Raw genomic sequence first — 18667 nt, forward strand, 5'->3', positions numbered from 1 at the left:
ATTAAGATGAATGCTAAAGTTTACAGCTAGCGTCTCCGGGACTCCTTGGCTGTGATGTCTTTGCCCAAAAAGGGACTCATTTGGTTTCCTTCAATGGTCTGAGCAGACTGAGGAGGGAACTTTGAACTGTGAATTTACAAGGCGTGTCATGATATATCGCATATCGTGAGAAAAAATGTAAGATATGCAGCTATGGTGGTTGTTTCACGAAATTACGCCTATTAAATCCTATTGGTTGAGCTGCAAACATGCAACCTCTGTCAATATATATATTTGTACTTTCACAGTTAGCTTTCTTCATTTCTTTCTTAATTAAAAATTTAAAAAGATTTTATTTTATGACAGACTCATTTTTATTCATTTAAATACAGCAATACCAAATTTCTCCATCGATACCGATTATTCAGTGATATCTGCCGATATTGATTCTGAAGAATAACTTTCCGAATGTTCTTAATTCTTATAATGACTATTAATATTGAACATGGTGATATTTCTTAACATTTTCTATGTACAGAGCACAAGATCTAATGCATTTTCAGTCCTCTTTTGATTGACACGATATGTCGGCTCGGGTCATCGGATGTTTTCAAACTATCGGCCGACAGTGTGAAAAATTGCAGATTTTTTCGACCACTACTGATTTTGGCGCATATATCGGTGCATCTCTATTAAAAACAGTTAATGGTTCGGAAATGTACATTTAAATTTTAAATTAAATGTTTCAAAATATCGTACTGAATCATGAGCTTGGTTTATCGTTTCCCATAGAATTTAAAGTATTAGAGTATATCAACACAATAGATCTCTTTAAGCTCCAAGTCCTGATGTCCATTATACAAAAAAATTGTAACAGTGTTCACGTGTGTTGAACTCTACCTGTGCAGCGGAACTTCTTGCCCTTGATCTGGCTGATGCGTTTGTTGGCGAGGCGGCGTGGATGGCTGCATCGAGCTCCGCTGGTCTCAATCGGGTTGTCAAACAGGTAGTCGGCCAACCACTTCAGATGACAATCACACATGAATGGATTCTGTGCCAGGTGCCTGCGGAGGTGAAAATAACTCGCTTAATAAGACTCGAGGGAATCCACATCATCAAACAATTAATACCCTATGATAACACTATTATTACTACGCATGTATACGTGTGTTGTAGATGGAGCGCTAGGCTTTTCCATCGGTGTAGTTCACATTTATCTCACTGTTGTTGTTTTGTACTTGCAGTTAATTTATAGTGTGTGAAGTCGGCTCTGTTCAACAGTTGCTTAGATACTGGAGCCTCAGACCGAGCGTGGGTATGAAGGATTGCCTGTTTATGTGTGTTTGTGTGTAACTCACAGTGTTTTGATGGCACGTAGTGGGGTGAACAAGCCTTTACTGATGGTCTGAAGCTTGTTGTCATAGAGAGAGAGCAGGTTGAGGTTCTGCAGGTCTTTGAAAGTGTTCACACGCAAACAGTTGATCTTGTTGGCATTGAGAAGTCTGGAAGAGCAAACAAACGTTTTGTTACAATGGCACATTTGCATAAAAGCGTGCAACACCTCTAAGCGACAAAAAGTAAAACATATACATTTTGCTCAGGTTTGCAATTGTATTCAAGTTTAAATGCATGTCCTCGACACAACTTTTGTGTCAAATGCAATACCAGGATGCTTGGTAAAATTTCTAAGGTTAGAACTTAAGCCAGAGAAGAAAAGGAGAAAACACAAAAAGTCAAGTACGGTAGTCTGAATAAGCAAAAGCATTTCAATAACACTTAAAACATAATAAGGGCTTTTTATTTGCACTTTTTTCTGAACGAGTAAAACGTGCTGGTTTGTCTAAATGCTTTTATGTTTTGTTTTAGAGCCTGTAGCGCAGAGCTTGTTGGCTGCAGTAAATTCACTAATCCGCCCCGTATCAGTAAAGCCGTGCAGTGCGTAGATTTCACCGTGCCGCAATAGATATAACTCACAGTGTGAGACCCACAAAGCGTGTTGGGGAAGCTACTTCAAAACGAAATCTTGCAAAGCTACCAGACACTAAAGATTTAAATAGCTCAACCACAGTCAGGTCACATATTTGAGAAAGTAGCTAAAGCACAAACAAGTAGGCAAATACATTAATAATATGTACAGAGTATGTCATTTATAAAGAGAAGAGTTTGGTTCCAAAATGGTGTAACTCTTATATCTGTTTTTTTATGGCGCATTCCAATTAATATCAAACAAACTGCAGTTGGTTTGTTGTGACTTCCGCCGTAATAACTAAAGAAATACAGCTAACTAACACAATAAAACACAATAGAAACATGTCAACATAATAAAGAGTTGGAACAAAACTCTTCGTGTATTCTTAAGCAATAACAGTAAATAGGGTTTTACGGACACTTTTAATGGTTTTACCCTTTCCTAATTCCTAAAAGTTTTAAACATGAACTAAACCATGAACTATGGTTTTGTGAACGTTGTTATTGTGGCAAGAATGAACACATATAAAGATATTCGGAAGAATGCTTTTAGCCAAACAGTTCTTGGCCACCATTGACTACCATGGAAGGAAAATATTTGACTTTGTTCTGTTGAACAGAAAATGAGATATTTCGAAGAATGTCGGAACGCAAACAGTTCCTTTGTCATTTTTCCTACTATGCTAGTCAATGGTGGCTTAGAACTGTTTGGCTACAAGCCTTCTTCCAAATATCTTTCTTTGTGTTCATCAAAAGACACGAAGACATTTAATCAGGTTTTTATTTTAGGGTGAACTCTCCCTTTAAAAGAACAATTTTCATTTTGTCTCACCACACCACTATATGCTTAAAAAAGTAGCTTCTTTCTCACAAATGTATACTTAATAACAACTGAACTACTGGCAAGTTACTACTTTAGTGTCACTATGTTCAGTTAGTCATGCACTGTTGAAAGCTGCGCAAGTCAATGTTAACACTAAAAACATCAGAGGAATGTTTAAATCTATAGATGTAATTCATTCGGTTCACAGATCACTAAATTTAATATAGCTACAGCGACTGTTTGTCAATGAACTGCTGGAGGATTCAATTGCCGAGGTCCATCTCTCCCGTCATGTTATGGGTTTCTCACCGACAATTGAATAACGCAGTCATGTGCTTAATTACTGAAAGCCATTGTAATGAGATTTTGTCCTTAAGCAAACGCATCATTAGTGTACTCGCAGGATGGACCAGAAAAGTTTATAAAAATGAAACCATGCATAACGTAAAGACGCAGAAATAGCTTAAATGCCCCGAGGTTGTCCTTTGAATGGGCCTTATTAGGAAAATCCATTAGGGGTGAGCAACTCTAATTGTTGATAATTTGTGTCATTACAGCATTTGACTGTGAAAACATGGACCGGACCACTCCGGTAAATCTGCAGCGCTTAGAGTCATAATAACAGGTGATGTGAGTTTATTTACGTGCATGCGCCATCCGCGAAGAACAGGCATCAGATTTTCCCAAAATCATTTGGGTAAGAACAAACAGGGCCATTAGAACTGACTAATTCAACTCCATTTAAGCATTAAATACAGGAATGATGTTTTAGCGGTTTCCTCTCATACCCAAATGTAAGCAGGTTTGCGGGATATGTTTAGCATTCGGGTCCGATTTACATGCTAATAACGCTGAGAGTGTTCCCTCGAGAAGCCACGAATACAACTTTATGTTACTTTGAGCGAAAACACAAGACAGTCTGTTTTCTACTGTTGACTGATTTTATGAGGACAGAGGGTGAAATGTTCAACCTCCCACAACCCGCCCGTGCGTGACTGTAACACAGCGCACCTACTGTATCCTCATTGTGAGGGACATGAACACACCCATGCACACACGCTGACACACACAGAGGACGTTATCTTCTTGACATTGCAGGTTAGTGAGTCACGTATGCGGCACTCACAGCAGTTGCAGGGACACCAGACCGTCGAACAGACCCTTTGGGATCTCAGCGATTTTGTTTCCATATAGGACCCTGCAGGCAGACAGAAATAATGTTAGAGATGCAGTAATACAGTAAATAAAAAACGGAGCATCTTTACACAGCACATTGAACAATAGTCATGACACATTGATTTTGATGCATTGCTGTAATATCCACAAAATAGGAAGTTACGGCGGGACATATTGAGTTTGTTTGTAATAGCCACGAGCGTTTAGTTTACCTCACAGCCTGGAATATAATGAGAAGCTAAAGTGCAAAGCCATGATGGCGGGAGTGAGAGAGTCAAAGGGTCCTATTTTCACGATCTAAGAGCAGGGTTTAAAGCGCAAGGCGCAGGTGCAATGAGGGCGCGTCCAAAACGGTCGGCGCGCCTGGGCGCACGGTCTAGTTCTCTTAATGAGTGTTTTTGGGGCGTAATGTGCAATAAACCAATCAGAGTGTCTTCTTCCTTCCCTTTAGGAGGCAGTTGCGCTCGCACCATGGCGGATTCGCTATTTACACGGCAGAATTTGTTAGAGCTTCTCCAGAAAGGAAACGTGTCGGCTGGTGCGAGAGGTTAAAGCGCCCAAGCAGACAATCTACAGGACAAGCCGGATTTTTATCTTTATGTCCACAATAATAATCTTTTACATTGTAATTCATTTTTACAAATTTTTGGCTTTATTATGTGCTTCTGCGCTTCCCTCTATGTGTAAAAGGCAGAACGTTTTCGAACGCTATGCACCCGCCTATATGCGCAAATTCCTAACGCGCTCTTTAAATAATAAAACAAAACTATGCGCTATTGACTTTAGACTTTAGGCAAAGTCTATTTTCAGTTCCTCAAAATAGCAACGCGCCAACAATGCGCCCAGGCACACCTCTTTTATAGACTAACACCCCTATGGGTTCACAAATAAGTGCAAAACCATTTGCTATTTAAACAACGTAGCGCAGGACGGGAAAATTCGATCCGAAACTAGCAAAAACACTTTTTGAATGAGTTTTGAATGGTTATATCTTCTAATTTGGTCAATGTTTGGAGCAACACACGTTCAACTTTTATGATATTTGGGGAGGTTTAAAGACCTAAAAGGGACAAAATACAGATTTTGAATGACACGAGGGTGAATTACTGATGACAGGTTTTTTATTTTGGGGTGAAATATCCACTTTAAGTACCGGCAATCGTCCTTTCCCGCGGAAGCTCAGAGTACAAAACCAAACTATCTGTTCCGAAGAATGTAAATAAATTCAAACCAGAGCGGTCCATAAAGATCCTTCAAAGATTTCTTCTTTTGTGTTCCACAGAAAAACACAACAGAACAGAGGTTTGGCACAACATGAGGCCGAGTAAATAAAGAGGAAATTTTCATTTTATGGAGTTCAGTAAATCAAGTCACGGTGTCTCAGTATGTGCGATCCATGTGCAACTCATCAAGAGTCTTAACACAATCTTATTTGTGGGCTTGTGTGTTTGTTCCTCATCTTGTGTGTCCCACTTTTTTTCTACATTCCCTGTGAGACTGCAGCCCATCTTTCTCCTCTCAGTGTCTCTTTAATCACGCAGTGTGTGTAAATGAGCCCTGTCTCGTGTACAGATGTGTGGGCCGGACCCTGGGTTATAGATCTGACTGAATTAATATGCACACGCCGAGTCCTCTGTCTCTTTCTGACTTGTTGAGGTGATTTAAATGAAAGTCCTCCCTTGTGTTCATGCTGCTGCAGATGTCAGCAAACGCTCGCACATACACACACAGCCAGACAACGGCCGTCTCCTCTCTGTCAGGCGCCTGTCAGCTGATTTATTTGATATTCGTCCTGTCATCTCACTGTCTACATGTGCGCAACCCTATTATCTTCGGCGTTGTTTAAAAATGAGAAATGTATTAGTATGCATCTCAGGCGTATGAATTGTGATGCCTGTGCCATCTGAAATGTCTATGTGTGTGTGTGTAGATGGAGCACTTACAGGGAAGTGAGGGAGCGCAGGCCGCTAAATGCATCTTCTGCTATCTCAGAAATCTGATTCTTGCTCAAGTCTCTGCAACAACATTAAACACACATGACTGTTAGACCAACAAAGGGGTGGTTTGCACAAAAAATCAATAAAACCTAACGAACTTCATACCGATGAGGTTTTATCCTTTATTTGTCATAGCACTTTTATTTTAAGATATTTGTGATATTGTATTTATGACACAAAAGCATAAGCTAGCATGTCGAGGCATATAGGTGCAAATGCAAAAGGAGTTTTTTGACAGTAATGTCTGCATTCAGCTGTACAACAGAATTCAACGCATCCTTGTGAAGGGTGACATTCGCTCTAGGAATCGCTGTTATGAACTCTTCAACCCAATTTTATTTAATGTTTGACAAAAGCCTCCAGCTAGTGTACTTGCAGATACAGTACACGACCGCAGAGATCATACTGTACATAGCATGAAACCTGCAGTCTCAAAAACCATGTATGTCATGTTTATTATACATGTAAATCCAAATTTGATGTATATCAAATATAATTGGTCAAAAAAAGCATTTTAGATACAGCATAATATCATAACAGAGGAAGTTCATGCTTACATTCTCTTCAGTTTCTTGTATGCTGAGAACGCTCCTGCTGGGATGCTCTTGATCATGTTCTGCTCCAGACGGCTACATGGGAACAGATGGATACGTTTCGTTACACGATACTGACTTTTCCATTACGCTAGTAATTGCACGTAATAAAATTACAAAACAAATATGGCATAGTGCAGAAAAACAACATCATTTTCCTTTAGGTGTTTTGCAAATGTACATTTACTATATCAGCTTTACCATGCTCCATTCACAACGCAGTTCCGCCCGTGATTTTATTTTTCTCAGCCTTTAAGAGCGTGTGCAGGTTTGCGACACGGGTTGACTTAAATAAGGGTTATATGTGGAACCAAAAAGGTTTTACTGCCTCTGGATACAGGCGAGATTTTATTCCTTTTATACTTTATGTGCTATTCAACGTGTTGATTCACAGGCAACACACAAACTGATGTGGAATGATTTGTATAACCTAAATCCAGTTTTTAAACATCACTTTTAATAAAAAATTATAATGATATTTCATTTAATTATATATATATATATATATATATATATATTTAGTTTGATGCAAACTAAGAAAATGTGCTTTGTTGAACCTAATACTAAATGGCCCTTACATTATTTAAAGTGTAGCTGGTAGTTAATGCTCCTTTAAGAGAAAGAAATCTATCCAACGGTTTACGACCAGCCGGTACATCGAGTGTCCAATTTGTGTTTTGGCTCAATGAGGTAAACCGCACTGGAAACAACTCCCGGAGAAATAAGCAAATCCCTACAGTATGCCCGAGGTTATACATCATTTCATTACTTTCAATTTGTTTCCGGCCATCGGCTCGGTTAGGCTAATGTGACCTAGCCTGCATATCCATTTATTATGTAAAGGTCATATACTATTGACATAACAACAACGGCGAGGAACAGCACATATCAAGGCAATTACCCACCCGTCCTTTAGTGCAAACAAGGATCTCAGAATCAATATGGATACCAAATACCCTGACCAAGACAAAGTAAGACAACATTCAATCAGCCTTAGGGAAGACACACTTGGCAACACTATGTATGTGTGTGACCATGTCAATGCTTTATTATCATTAAGCGCAATAGAAGCACATCCTCAGAATGAAAACAATTTAAGTTCACAACTGAAAATTGCACGTTTTAGCCACAACCGGTTATCGTGAATGATATTTTGTGTTTGAAGGACGTGGAAGGAATGCGGAAGTAGCTGGAACAGCAATAGGCCAAATATTGTAAATGACAGTATTGTATAAATTACATTAAATAGTTTGAGTGTTGTTTGTTCAGCATAGGGCTGGGCAGTATGAGGGTATATATCATCGTGATGGAATGAAGTGTCAACCGCAGCAGATTTTTCAATTCCGTGTATACCGCGATATGTAAATAAATGGGCGTGGCTAACTCGGATTATACATCACGGTACATATGAGGACTAAAATTCCTCGTGTCGTGAAATATGCTTGCCAGATATTTGACAACATCACGATATGGCAAATGTGCATATCGCAATAGTTTAGATGATTACAATTTGCACATTATTATTAGTAAGCAAGTCTTTATACTGTTTATTACAATGCAAAAGTCAGATACTGTATCCCTCATAAAGTTAAAAACTATTTTTAGTGTAACCAAATCACATAAAATGCTGACAACCCAAAATAACTTAGATTAGAATTGAATAAACTATCATTTGGGTTTCCTTTTCATGAGGGTTGTACATCATTAGTACTTTATAAAACTGCATAGTCAGTAAATATAAATTACTGTTTCGCATCTAAACACCTTACTTGAGACGGCTTGAAGGTAAAAGACTTCGCTATTGTAGATGTAAGATCAAGCTCACAACTTAGCATTGCTAAAACCCTGCAGACAGGCAGGTAGACCTCCAGCAACTCCGAGTCAGATCTATCCGCGCATGCAGCACAGCGTTAACATGCTCACTAATGAGGGCGCAACACTGCACTGCTAATGGCTTTTGTAACAAGACAGTGACAATAACGCTGATCAGCACACAGAGGACACCAGCAATAAGAACTCATCACAAAACCAGACAACAGAACGGAAAATTGTGACGGTAAGGGATGGAATCCATACATTTCCACAATTCCTTCAGGCAGGTTTGCTGGAATCTCAGTCAGGCCTTTTCTCCGGCAGTCTATGATGTTGTTGTTGCAGGTGCAGGCGGCGGGGCAGATGGATGCCTGGGGAACACATGACCTTGGTTCCGTTTGAGCGGGACCTGGGGAAATGGAAAAGATGGAGAAATATCAGATCGCGAGGTGGAATTAACTGAAGACAACACAGGGTTTGATGAGAGAGTCAAGCAAGAACGTAGAGCAAAAAAACATTATACTTTCCGACAGTACTTAGTGTAGCTGTGATGTAGCTTTCATTCAAGACTATGAAAAAAACATCATTTTTAAAACAGAACATTATCAGCAAAAACAGACTCCCTGTTGTTTTATTGTCTTTCTTTGCAGCTTAATGAAGAAAGGCTTTTTCTCGCGGTGTGTTTGTGTTGAAGTATATTCATCATTTGATTAATCGAGGGGGTTTAATTAACAAGAGCTGAACGTGAACTTTTTCACCAATGAAACCCAAAGGTCCATTAAGAATCACAGTGTATACAGTGGGTTTATAAAACAACACAATGAAAAAGCCCTTAAGAGTTTACGTCTATTCAACAGCCGATAGTTTGTATGTTAATGTTAGGGAAGCATTTTACAAAAACAAAAATAAAGATTTCCTTTAATTCAAGACAATTAAAGCACATTTAAACAATGACATCTGTCTTTTCATTTCTATACTATGATTAAAGGGATAGTACACCCCCTCAAAGAAAAAAAACATCTTCTTTCAACCTCATGCCATTTCAAACATGACTCTTCTTCTGTGGACACCAAAAAATATATTTTGAGAAATGTTTCGTGTCCATATTGGAGATGCGCGGATCAGCTCAAATGTCACACGGATCCACTGCTTAAAAAAAATCATCCACCCGCCACACCTATCATTTTCTCTGATCTAGAAATACGCATTCGACCCGTACCCGATCATCGCATTATAAATTCCAATTCTAATTCTTTGATTTAAGCATTATGTCAGTGGATCATTCGTTTTTAACAGCAGCTTCCGTCACGTTAGAACTCATTTGCGCGCCTCTGATAAATAATATGCCAATCTTAGGTGTATTATTTATTAACAAAACAAAAGTTTGGCTTTGCCCAGATTTGCCTAAATTTTTTAAATAACATATACACAGACTTTAATAGTCATTGCAACACAAACTATAAATGTTCAGCCCTAGCAATGACTGGATAAACTAATAGACATCGGAGCCAAGTACGATGTAGTTGATGCTGGTTTGATTTAATTCTCCTTTTAAAATTTTCTCTCGGATCTGCTTTAAGAATGGACCCCAGTACCATCCTTGCGACGCACATTTTTCTGCAAATTAGTGCCCGTCTGCCTGATAAAAATGCATTTAAAACACGTTCATATTTTAGAGAATGTAGGTAATATCTGCGGAATTAATGACTGATCTTATCCACCCGCGACCCACCCGCAATTAATCAGAATGTACTTTTTTATTGCTGTACCCGCCCGACCCGTGGATTATCCGCAGCACCCGCTAGTACATATGAAGGTCAATGTTGTCAAAGTCAATGATGGTCAATGTTGTTTGATTACAAAAATTCTTCAAAATATATTTCTGGTGTTCTGCAGAAAAAAAAGTCATAAGGGTTTGAAATGACATGAGGTGATACATTCTTTTACGGGGGTGACCTATCGATTTAATTTCACAAATAAATGACTTGCATAAAGATATATTAAAGACTTTAACAGTTTAAATATACAGAAACCATACCTGTATTGCTATTCTGTGCGTGTTTGTTAGTTTCCTGTTTATTGCTGTAGATCTGCTTTAGAGCAATCTGTACAGTATAACGCACTATATAAATGTAAATATGAGAGGATGCGCAGAACAGATTTGCATATTACTTTCTTATATGCTAAAATACAGCCGAAATGGAGCTTTAGATAGATTTGAGAGCAACAGTAAAAAAGACAAAAGGATGCAGAGAATACTGTGCCATACCTGTGCAGACAAAGAGTCTTTTCTGAACATCAGGGACATTGAGACCTCTCATATGGGCGGGGGCCATGCACTGTGTGAAAGGGGCCAGCCCCCTCCTCTGCTGCAGCCAATCGGAGAGCCAGGACAGGTGGCAGTCGCAGTGCAGGTTGTTGGAGTGCAGGCGACTAGAGGGAGAAAATAATGAGGGTAAGACAGTGAAAGAGCATCAGATAAAGGTCAAAGGAGGTCTGTATATGTGACAAGATTGTTGAAGTGGATGATCAGTGAGAAAAAGAGCTTCAATGTTTACCACACACTTGATATCATATGCCGTCTTTCATGTACCATTTATATGCAAAAGAGGAGGACAACAGCTGCCAAGATCAAGTAAACAATCGCAGAGTGATCTCTATAAAGCTTTGTTGACGCAGACTTTCGGATTGTAGCGTACCTTTAAGACCACAATAAAGTGCTCACAATCCCCCAGAGCCTACATCCTCATTTCATCAAGGTCTTCAACAATATGGCACAATTCCCAATAACACCATTCACATCTTAATATAAATCTCTCAAGGACCATTACACGAAGGGTAGAAGAGACACAGTTCAAAGAAAACGAGGCGTCAGCAAACCAAAAGGCGCAGCTATACCGGTCACCAACGTCTGTAAATGAAATTACACTGGAAAACCTTTTCGAGGGACAAAAACTGCTCATTGACAATTCCAGCGGGGGGTGACGGTGTTAATAGAGCTTTTCCTATTACAAATCCAGTCTCTGGCCCCCTGTCTTTGCGGATTAATTACAGATGAGTGGGATTACAGAGATGGATGACATGAGGAGCAAGGGCCTCAGCTGCCTCAGGTGCGCAGGGGATGAATGGAAAACCGGCACGGTGGGGCGGCTCGGCGGGCGGACCCTATCGACCGTGATACGCAGAAAATGACTCCTTGTCTTGCTGAGGGAGCCTTCTTGCGCTTTTCATTTGTCTGAGTTATTGAATGGTAAGAACCAGGGGGTGATATCATGGGATATAATTGAATGCACAAGGATAGCAAGTCTAAGGAGAGGAGAAGGTGAGTTGCTGGCAAGGTGAGTTAAAACCAGACCCTCATCCTACTAAATGAATGAACATTTTATTTAATAAGTTGTTTTTATGAGCAACAAATCCAATACAGACATATCAGGGATATAAGAGACAGAAAATTTATTCCGAAGGAACCGGGTAGCAACGAGAGCTCGGCTGTGGTTAATTCAATACTGCTCAGGGAGCGAAGCGCTCGACCATCCGAGCATCAGCAAATTCAATCCTGCGTGAGGGGGCTGGCCTGTCTGATGGGCTGACTGATGTGAGGGAGGCCAGACTGCTCGACTGTGGAGCAGCTATGGATGGATCTGAGCGCAGGCTCTTGGGAGAGTGGTCGGCAACCACGGAGAGACAGAGAGAGAGAGACAGAGAGAGAGAGAGAGAGAGAGAGAGAGAGAGAGAGAGAGAGAGAAAGTAGAATGACTGATTGTGGTAGGAAGCTCCTAACATCTGCACCTGGGTTACTATAACCCCTAAGCCTTGTGTTTTAGACAGAGACTGTCTTCGGCCTCCCTAAAGCCAAACCCCAAAATCAAGCACAACTGGCGTTTACAACTGACATATTTCTTTATTTATGTCTCTACTAGTCCCCAAAGATCTGAGAAGAATGACCACACTCGAATAATAACAAAAGCGTCTCCGAGTTGCGTTAATACCGTAGGTCAACGACAGCTGGGAACCATTCGGCGAGGTTTGGGGGCCATGTAATTATTTGTATCAATTGTGGTTTTGGTCTGACAGCGCCAACGCTGCGCAGCGACACAGGCTAGGCTTTGCTTACGAAAGCCATCTCGACAGCTTCAACCAAGACAATGTCGGCTGCACAAACAGACCACCGCTTTGGCTACGAGAGCTCTGAAAACTGGCACAGCATTACCACAGAGCTTGGAAAGGGGCTCAGAACGATAAAAAATCCCCATAAGAAGACTAAAGAATGGCTGTTAAACTTACTAAATGTAGATATTTGAGGGATGATTGTATATGCTTGTCAAGGGGGTGGCGTCTTTTTGAACACACTACTTTGACAATCCCCTTAGGAAACATTATGTAGTAATACCATGCAGTACACAAAAATGGTTTGATACTTACAGTGTCCGCAGCTTGGGCATGTGGTTGAAGCTTGACAGCGGTATAAGTGTGATGTTGTTGTTGTTGAGAGTGCTAGAGGAAAAAGATAAGAACAATGTTAGAAAAGGGCATTTAGGCTACATCTTTTAAGGTAAAAGATCACACACTGCTTTGTAAATAATGGCATTTGACGTGTACATGCATGCGTGCTCACAGAAGCATGTAAAAGGTCATAATTATGGACAGCAGACCTCTCTGTTTCCTGTCAAACCAGCTACAGCTTGGATTAGCGCCACTTAGCTCACCTAATCTTGTTTTCAATCCAACTCGCCCTATAACCCCAAACCCATCACACAAAGCCTTCTGTACGTCCACCTCTTGGAAGTATCTGGAAGTTCTCAGTTTGGGATTTTAATGGTTCCTAAGCGGTGAGAAGAAACTGCAGACTTTTGACTACGGGAGCTCAGTTTACAATTTGGGGTTTGAGTGGATTCCTCCTAATGAAAGGTTTAGTGACAGGCAGTTTTGGAACGACTCTTTCAAAAACCTGTCGTGTATTTACGCTTTAAAGGGATAGCTCATCCAAAAATGACATTTCTATCATCATTTACTCACCCTCAGATTGTGCCAAACCTATACAAATTTCTTTGTTCTGCTTAACAGAAAAGATATCTGCAAAAATGTCAGTAACCAAACAGATCTCATCCCCCATTAACTGCCATAGTAGGGAAAATAAATACTATGGCAGTACATGGGCAATGAGATCTGATTGGTTACTGACATTCTTCCAAATACCTTTCTTTGTGTGACTTCATTTTGGGTAAACCTTCCCTTTAACAAAATCTATGGTTGTATTGATGCGCTATTACACCAGCTGTTGTTCAAGACTAGATAATTTAATTGATATATTTTGGTAAACAAAGTAAAAACCTGCGTATGACCACAGAGTAAGTCTATTTACCACTCCAACGATCAAATTTAACAGTGGAAATTTCCCAGCCTAGGTCATTTCTTCAAAGTGGTTGCTATAAAATTGCACAAATCAGAGAAAACGTAATCCCTTGAAAATAAAACATTCTTGCGGAACTTTAAATGATATCTGAATATTGATTTTGGCGGAGTTGCGTGGTGGAACACTTTGAAAACGAAATAAATGGACAGGAAAATTATTGTTATTCTACACATACACGCACGCAGTTCCACACAAATGAGACGGGGAGAAGGAATCACCCACGTGAGGAGCTGACCAAATCCGCACCAGAAAGCGATCCTTTTGTCAAGGCCGCTGCGGCTAAGAGCTTTCATTGCAGTCCTCTTCTGCACTTCGAAGATGTAAATAGAAGAAGCTCTGGGCAAGACTGAAGGAGAAACGCCCTGGTAAAAGCCTGTATTACCAAATCATCTCCCAGGGAAAGTGCAATTTGCTCAGGAAGGACTCGCTCCTATCTGTAAGCTTGTGGTCTCTTGTTGGGTCCTCCTCCAAAGTAGGCTGTGACGTGAGTGAAGAACGGAACAAATATGATCTCCAGAATGAGAATCAGGAAAGGTCAATAAGGCACATGAACAGCTCTTATTGTTAAATTATCGAGAGAATCTACACAGTGCAGCTTGTGCTCTCTGCATAAAAATGATCTCATGTAGATTTCATTTACCATATTGTAGTAAAAGACGAAGCTGTACTGTGCACTGCAGTTGCTTAAACCTGACATGCTTGCTACTTAACGTGATGACCTTCAACGCATCCACCTTTTAATACAGCCGTTTCTATGACTTCTGTTGAGCTATGCTTCAGGAACAGAGCACTGGACCAAGGGTCTTCAAAATCAACCCAGCGGAAGGATGCTATCTGGTAAAAGTCTGTCAATCTTCTCTTTATCCAACCCTAGACACTGCAGAGAGCCGCCTTCTGCTGCAGCACCGCATGTGTCCAGTGGTCCGGTGTTTCTTTATGGTCCTACTTTTTTCATTTCTGACACTTTAAAATGATTACTTTTAAATGATTCCACCTGTGTTGCCTTGCAGTTATCCATGAATCAAAAACATGTTAAGAAAAATCAACTGCTGCAGGGTAAGGGCCGCATCCACAGTGTCTCCAGAGAAGGTGCATTCAAGCCGAAACTTAATAAAATCAATGCTTAATACTGCCACACAGTAAAACTTGACTGTTTAGCTGTATGATTTTATTTAAAGCTCTTTTGATGTAGGAGTCAATTGAATCGGGCAGCTGTTAATTGCTCAGAACCCTCGCACAGGCAGCGTCTAAGAGGGGCACATTTTCTTTTTGGTCGCCTTTTCTTTACTCTACTGTGTCAAGAAAGCTTTCCCACAGTTGCGAAAGGATGGAAAGTGGGGCCTTGAGTGCTCTTAGATTTTCTTTAGGCCCTCATTAGCAGGACTTGGAGAGGGTCTCTGGGTACTTCACTCCAAAAAGACGGCAGCGTTTTCCGACCCAGAGCATTTGGAAATAAGAGCAGTTGTTTTGGTGGATGCGAGGGGGAGGGAATCGACTGAAGTGCTACCGGCATCTGACTTAGTAGCATTCGATTCAGGAGGACAGACAGGTTATTTCAAATGACAGGTTTGAGAAACCCAAGTGCTCTTCCTGTGTGAGCGTATGTGGAGAAACATCTCATACTGATCTGGCAATTTAACCTTCTTTTATTCTTTGCCTTGAAAGTGGTGAACGTTTTATGAACTAGGGTAGATTGTACATATATAAAATATATATAAAAGATTCTAGATTCTTGAATTCTAGATGGTTCTAGAAATTCTAGGTTCTGTGGTAAATCAGAATTGCTAATACAACACGTTGAGTTTGCAACGCAAGCATTCTACTGGGAAAATGCTACTTTACAGGCCACTCCCTCGTCAGGCCCTTCAGTCAAAATAAATGATCAAAGTGTCTCCAGATGGAGCCTGATGTTATTACCAGCGCTAAGTCTCCTCCACTTGTTGCAGTGCGAAGGAATCCATGTGAGCGGGGTGGAAATGTTTGTCTTTGTTTTGCTTAAAGCCGAGAGCACAAAGCCGCAATCAGATGTTCCTTTGCTAATTCAAATAAACCAGATGAGGATAAACAGAGAAATAACATGATCGGCTGTGCATAATCCCATCCATGTGGTTTGTGTCTAAGTGTGGGCTTATTGAAGAACAGTTCGGCATCTGAAACTGAAAAAAGGTTTACACCCAGTGGAGGGAAGTTTCATTTCTCTTTTGAGGGACAGAAATGGCTCCATCCCTTGACGATGCAGCGTGAAAGAAACAGGTATTACACCAAATACAGACACGCTTCCCCTGGCATTGATGAGGCCATTATAGCTTAAATGAGGACAGATTGAATCTAAGCCATTCCGTCGGCCTACCTCTTTTTTTTCTGGCCATCCAGGAGCGAATGATTAATTGTGCATAAGGGTCCGACTGCTGAAACGCACGATTTCCAACCCGCCACCCCCTCCCTCCCCATTTCCCCCAACTTCGGCAAGACCACACGTAGATAACGCATTGGGACCGTGTCTTGTGGCAAGGCAATTTCCTGTGCTTGAAAGTGCTCCCCCTCCGCTCCCCTAATCCATCCTCTCATTTAGCCATCAGCTTGCCCTTTCTCCGCCTGCCTGTTGTCTGTCACATAAAGACTCGTCTATAGACTAAAGACAACCTTTCAATCAGGCCTTGCAGAAGTAAGACTGATTTGTCCGGAGGGAGGCCGGCCGCTGTAAGAAATTAAAGATGCATGGAATATCTGATTCAAGTGAATCTGTTCTCCAGAGCTCCCACTGCGGGACCCCCGCTGCATAGCTATCAGTCCGGAGGACATTTGTTAAACCTGAAAAGTACTGATGTTTTTTACGGGAGCACAGGGGTTACAAATGATTAGGATAAGGGGTTGCATGGGCTGAAAAAGACCAGAGCTCAGTTTTATCATTGCCAAGAGGAACATTCAAAAGGCTTTGCTCTGAGAAAATGACACTGCAAAAACAGCCAAACCGAAAGCCACGAAAAGCCAAAATTCTCTTTTTTTAACCTTACTTATGAAATACACAATGTTCATTTTTAATACATTTACGTTTCGATCAAACTTCTACTTTATCCCCCCTAAGAACAATCCTGGGACATTGACATGACCACAGAAACGTGATAGCCTCTCCCAGTCAGCGTGTTTCCAAGTTCTTGAGCCTGACGGCCTGGCATTTTCTAACCAGGATTAATACCCTGTTTCTTCACGCTTCCCTACACAATCAACTTTACGTCTAACAACACACAACAAATACAGAGTAGGGTTTCCATTAAGGCCCCCCGGATTGGTATTGGTATTGGTACTCCAAGCGAAAGTCTTTGTAAATACAAAGTGTAGAAACATTTTCAAATGGTGATCATGGTTAGGCAGACAGCATCTGCGGAATTAAAAGTACAAGAATGCTTTTGGTGTGACCAAAGTATGATGCATATCGACAAACCCCGGGTAAGCCGCAAAGGGAGCACGTGTCAATGCTTTCACGCTAAACTCACTTTAGTTCGACCAGCAAAATCTGTGCCAAGCTGTCTAGAAAAATGTGCCGCGCGCACATTGACGAATGACAGCATTTGGCAGGTGAGAATGTGGTAATGTAAAAATTTGGGCCCTCTTATCAATGCACGCTAGGAAGGAGTCACCTTCAGGAGATGGCACAGAAATAACTCTGCTCATAAAATATGACACAGCAGGAAAAAGATATTTCACATGATTTGACGTTTGAATCAGAGCCAGACTTTTCTGCAAAAAAGTAGTTATAAAATATGCAGAGGTTCCAGAGCTTGTGAGAGTGCTATTTGTGTGTTGTGAGTGTTTGCGTACGTGTGTGTGTGCAGACAAGGCTGAGTGGGGAATAGGGAGTTTCCAAAATGGTGTTTCTCACAATACACATTTAAAGAATTGGCCCTAAATGACATTTTTGATTTTTTGTTAAAGACTATCCAAAAGAGACACATTGTAAAGACTTATTACACCGAAACAAAATGTATCGAAACAAAATGTGCTAAATGTGAGCCTCAGTTGAGAAATAAATCTGTTTAAACATTTCCAGTTGGATGATCTTTATGGTCTCTGTGGCCATATAACTGTTAATTAAAATGTTGCTTTTCTATAGCTGAACGTAGACACTTTTGATTATATTATTGGTTTTCCGTAATCTTTAATGTATGAACTGTTTTAAAAAATGTCCCCAAAAAACTATTTCTGCTTTGATTTTATGTTGGACTTCATATGTAACGTGAGATAGCCTATGATGTAAAATAATAAATTATTCTCACACTATATTACAAGCCTTCCATTTATCAAAATACCCACTTCATTTTCACAAATGTAATAAAAAAAGCACCGTGTAATTGTACAGTCCCCGAAAACACGGGCTGTCTCGTATACATTTAAAGTCCAAATTAAATATAAGGGGGCCTGATTATGCGCGCCATTATAGAAAATAATAGGAATCTTCTAATCAGATGAACAGAGTCGTGTACTGTGTAAGACATGACAAATAACCAAAGGATGCTCCCTATTAAGATGGTTTAGGTGTCCAGCAGATGGCAAACTAATCAGCGTGCTGCCTTCCGCACTTCCTTCAGCTCATTGACATGCAAGTCACGTCTTTTGTGAGAAAATGTCCGAGATAGCTTTGAAGTCATTAGTTCGGTCATTAGCGCAGTTATGTTAAATATAAATTACAATTCATCAGCAGAAAGGGCCGATCATTAATTCTGTGTAGTTTGGCAGGTGTTAAATCACTGGCAGTCATTTAGTGGTGGAGGAGGGTTAGCCACAAACTGTTCTCTCTAATCTCTGCTCTGATCACCATTTCCAAATCTGATGGAAGTGTTTAAAAACCTCTTCATGCTGGTATTTTGTTGGTATTTAGAGTGATCGGCCAAATCTACCCAACTGTGTG

At 40.5% G+C, this 18667-nt stretch overlaps 1 protein-coding gene across 2 annotated transcripts in view; it reads right to left on the reverse strand.

Moving 5' to 3' along the window:
* slit3 (slit homolog 3) overlaps positions 1–18667 on the reverse strand; it is a 141285-nt gene that overhangs the window by 35828 nt on the left and 86790 nt on the right. For both annotated transcript variants that reach the window (XM_079479697.1, XM_079479696.1), the window contains exons 7-14: positions 12771–12842; positions 10618–10781; positions 8613–8757; positions 6501–6572; positions 5890–5961; positions 3897–3968; positions 1338–1481; positions 880–1043 (exon numbers count right to left, since the gene is read on the reverse strand). In XM_079479697.1, the coding sequence (XP_079335823.1) occupies positions 880–1043; positions 1338–1481; positions 3897–3968; positions 5890–5961; positions 6501–6572; positions 8613–8757; positions 10618–10781; positions 12771–12842 (905 nt within the window). The remainder of the gene's footprint in view (positions 1–879; positions 1044–1337; positions 1482–3896; positions 3969–5889; positions 5962–6500; positions 6573–8612; positions 8758–10617; positions 10782–12770; positions 12843–18667) is intronic.

This window comes from Barbatula barbatula (genome assembly GCF_947034865.1).
Source record: "Barbatula barbatula genome assembly, chromosome: 18".
In the NCBI taxonomy this organism is placed as follows: Eukaryota; Metazoa; Chordata; class Actinopteri; order Cypriniformes; family Nemacheilidae; genus Barbatula; species Barbatula barbatula.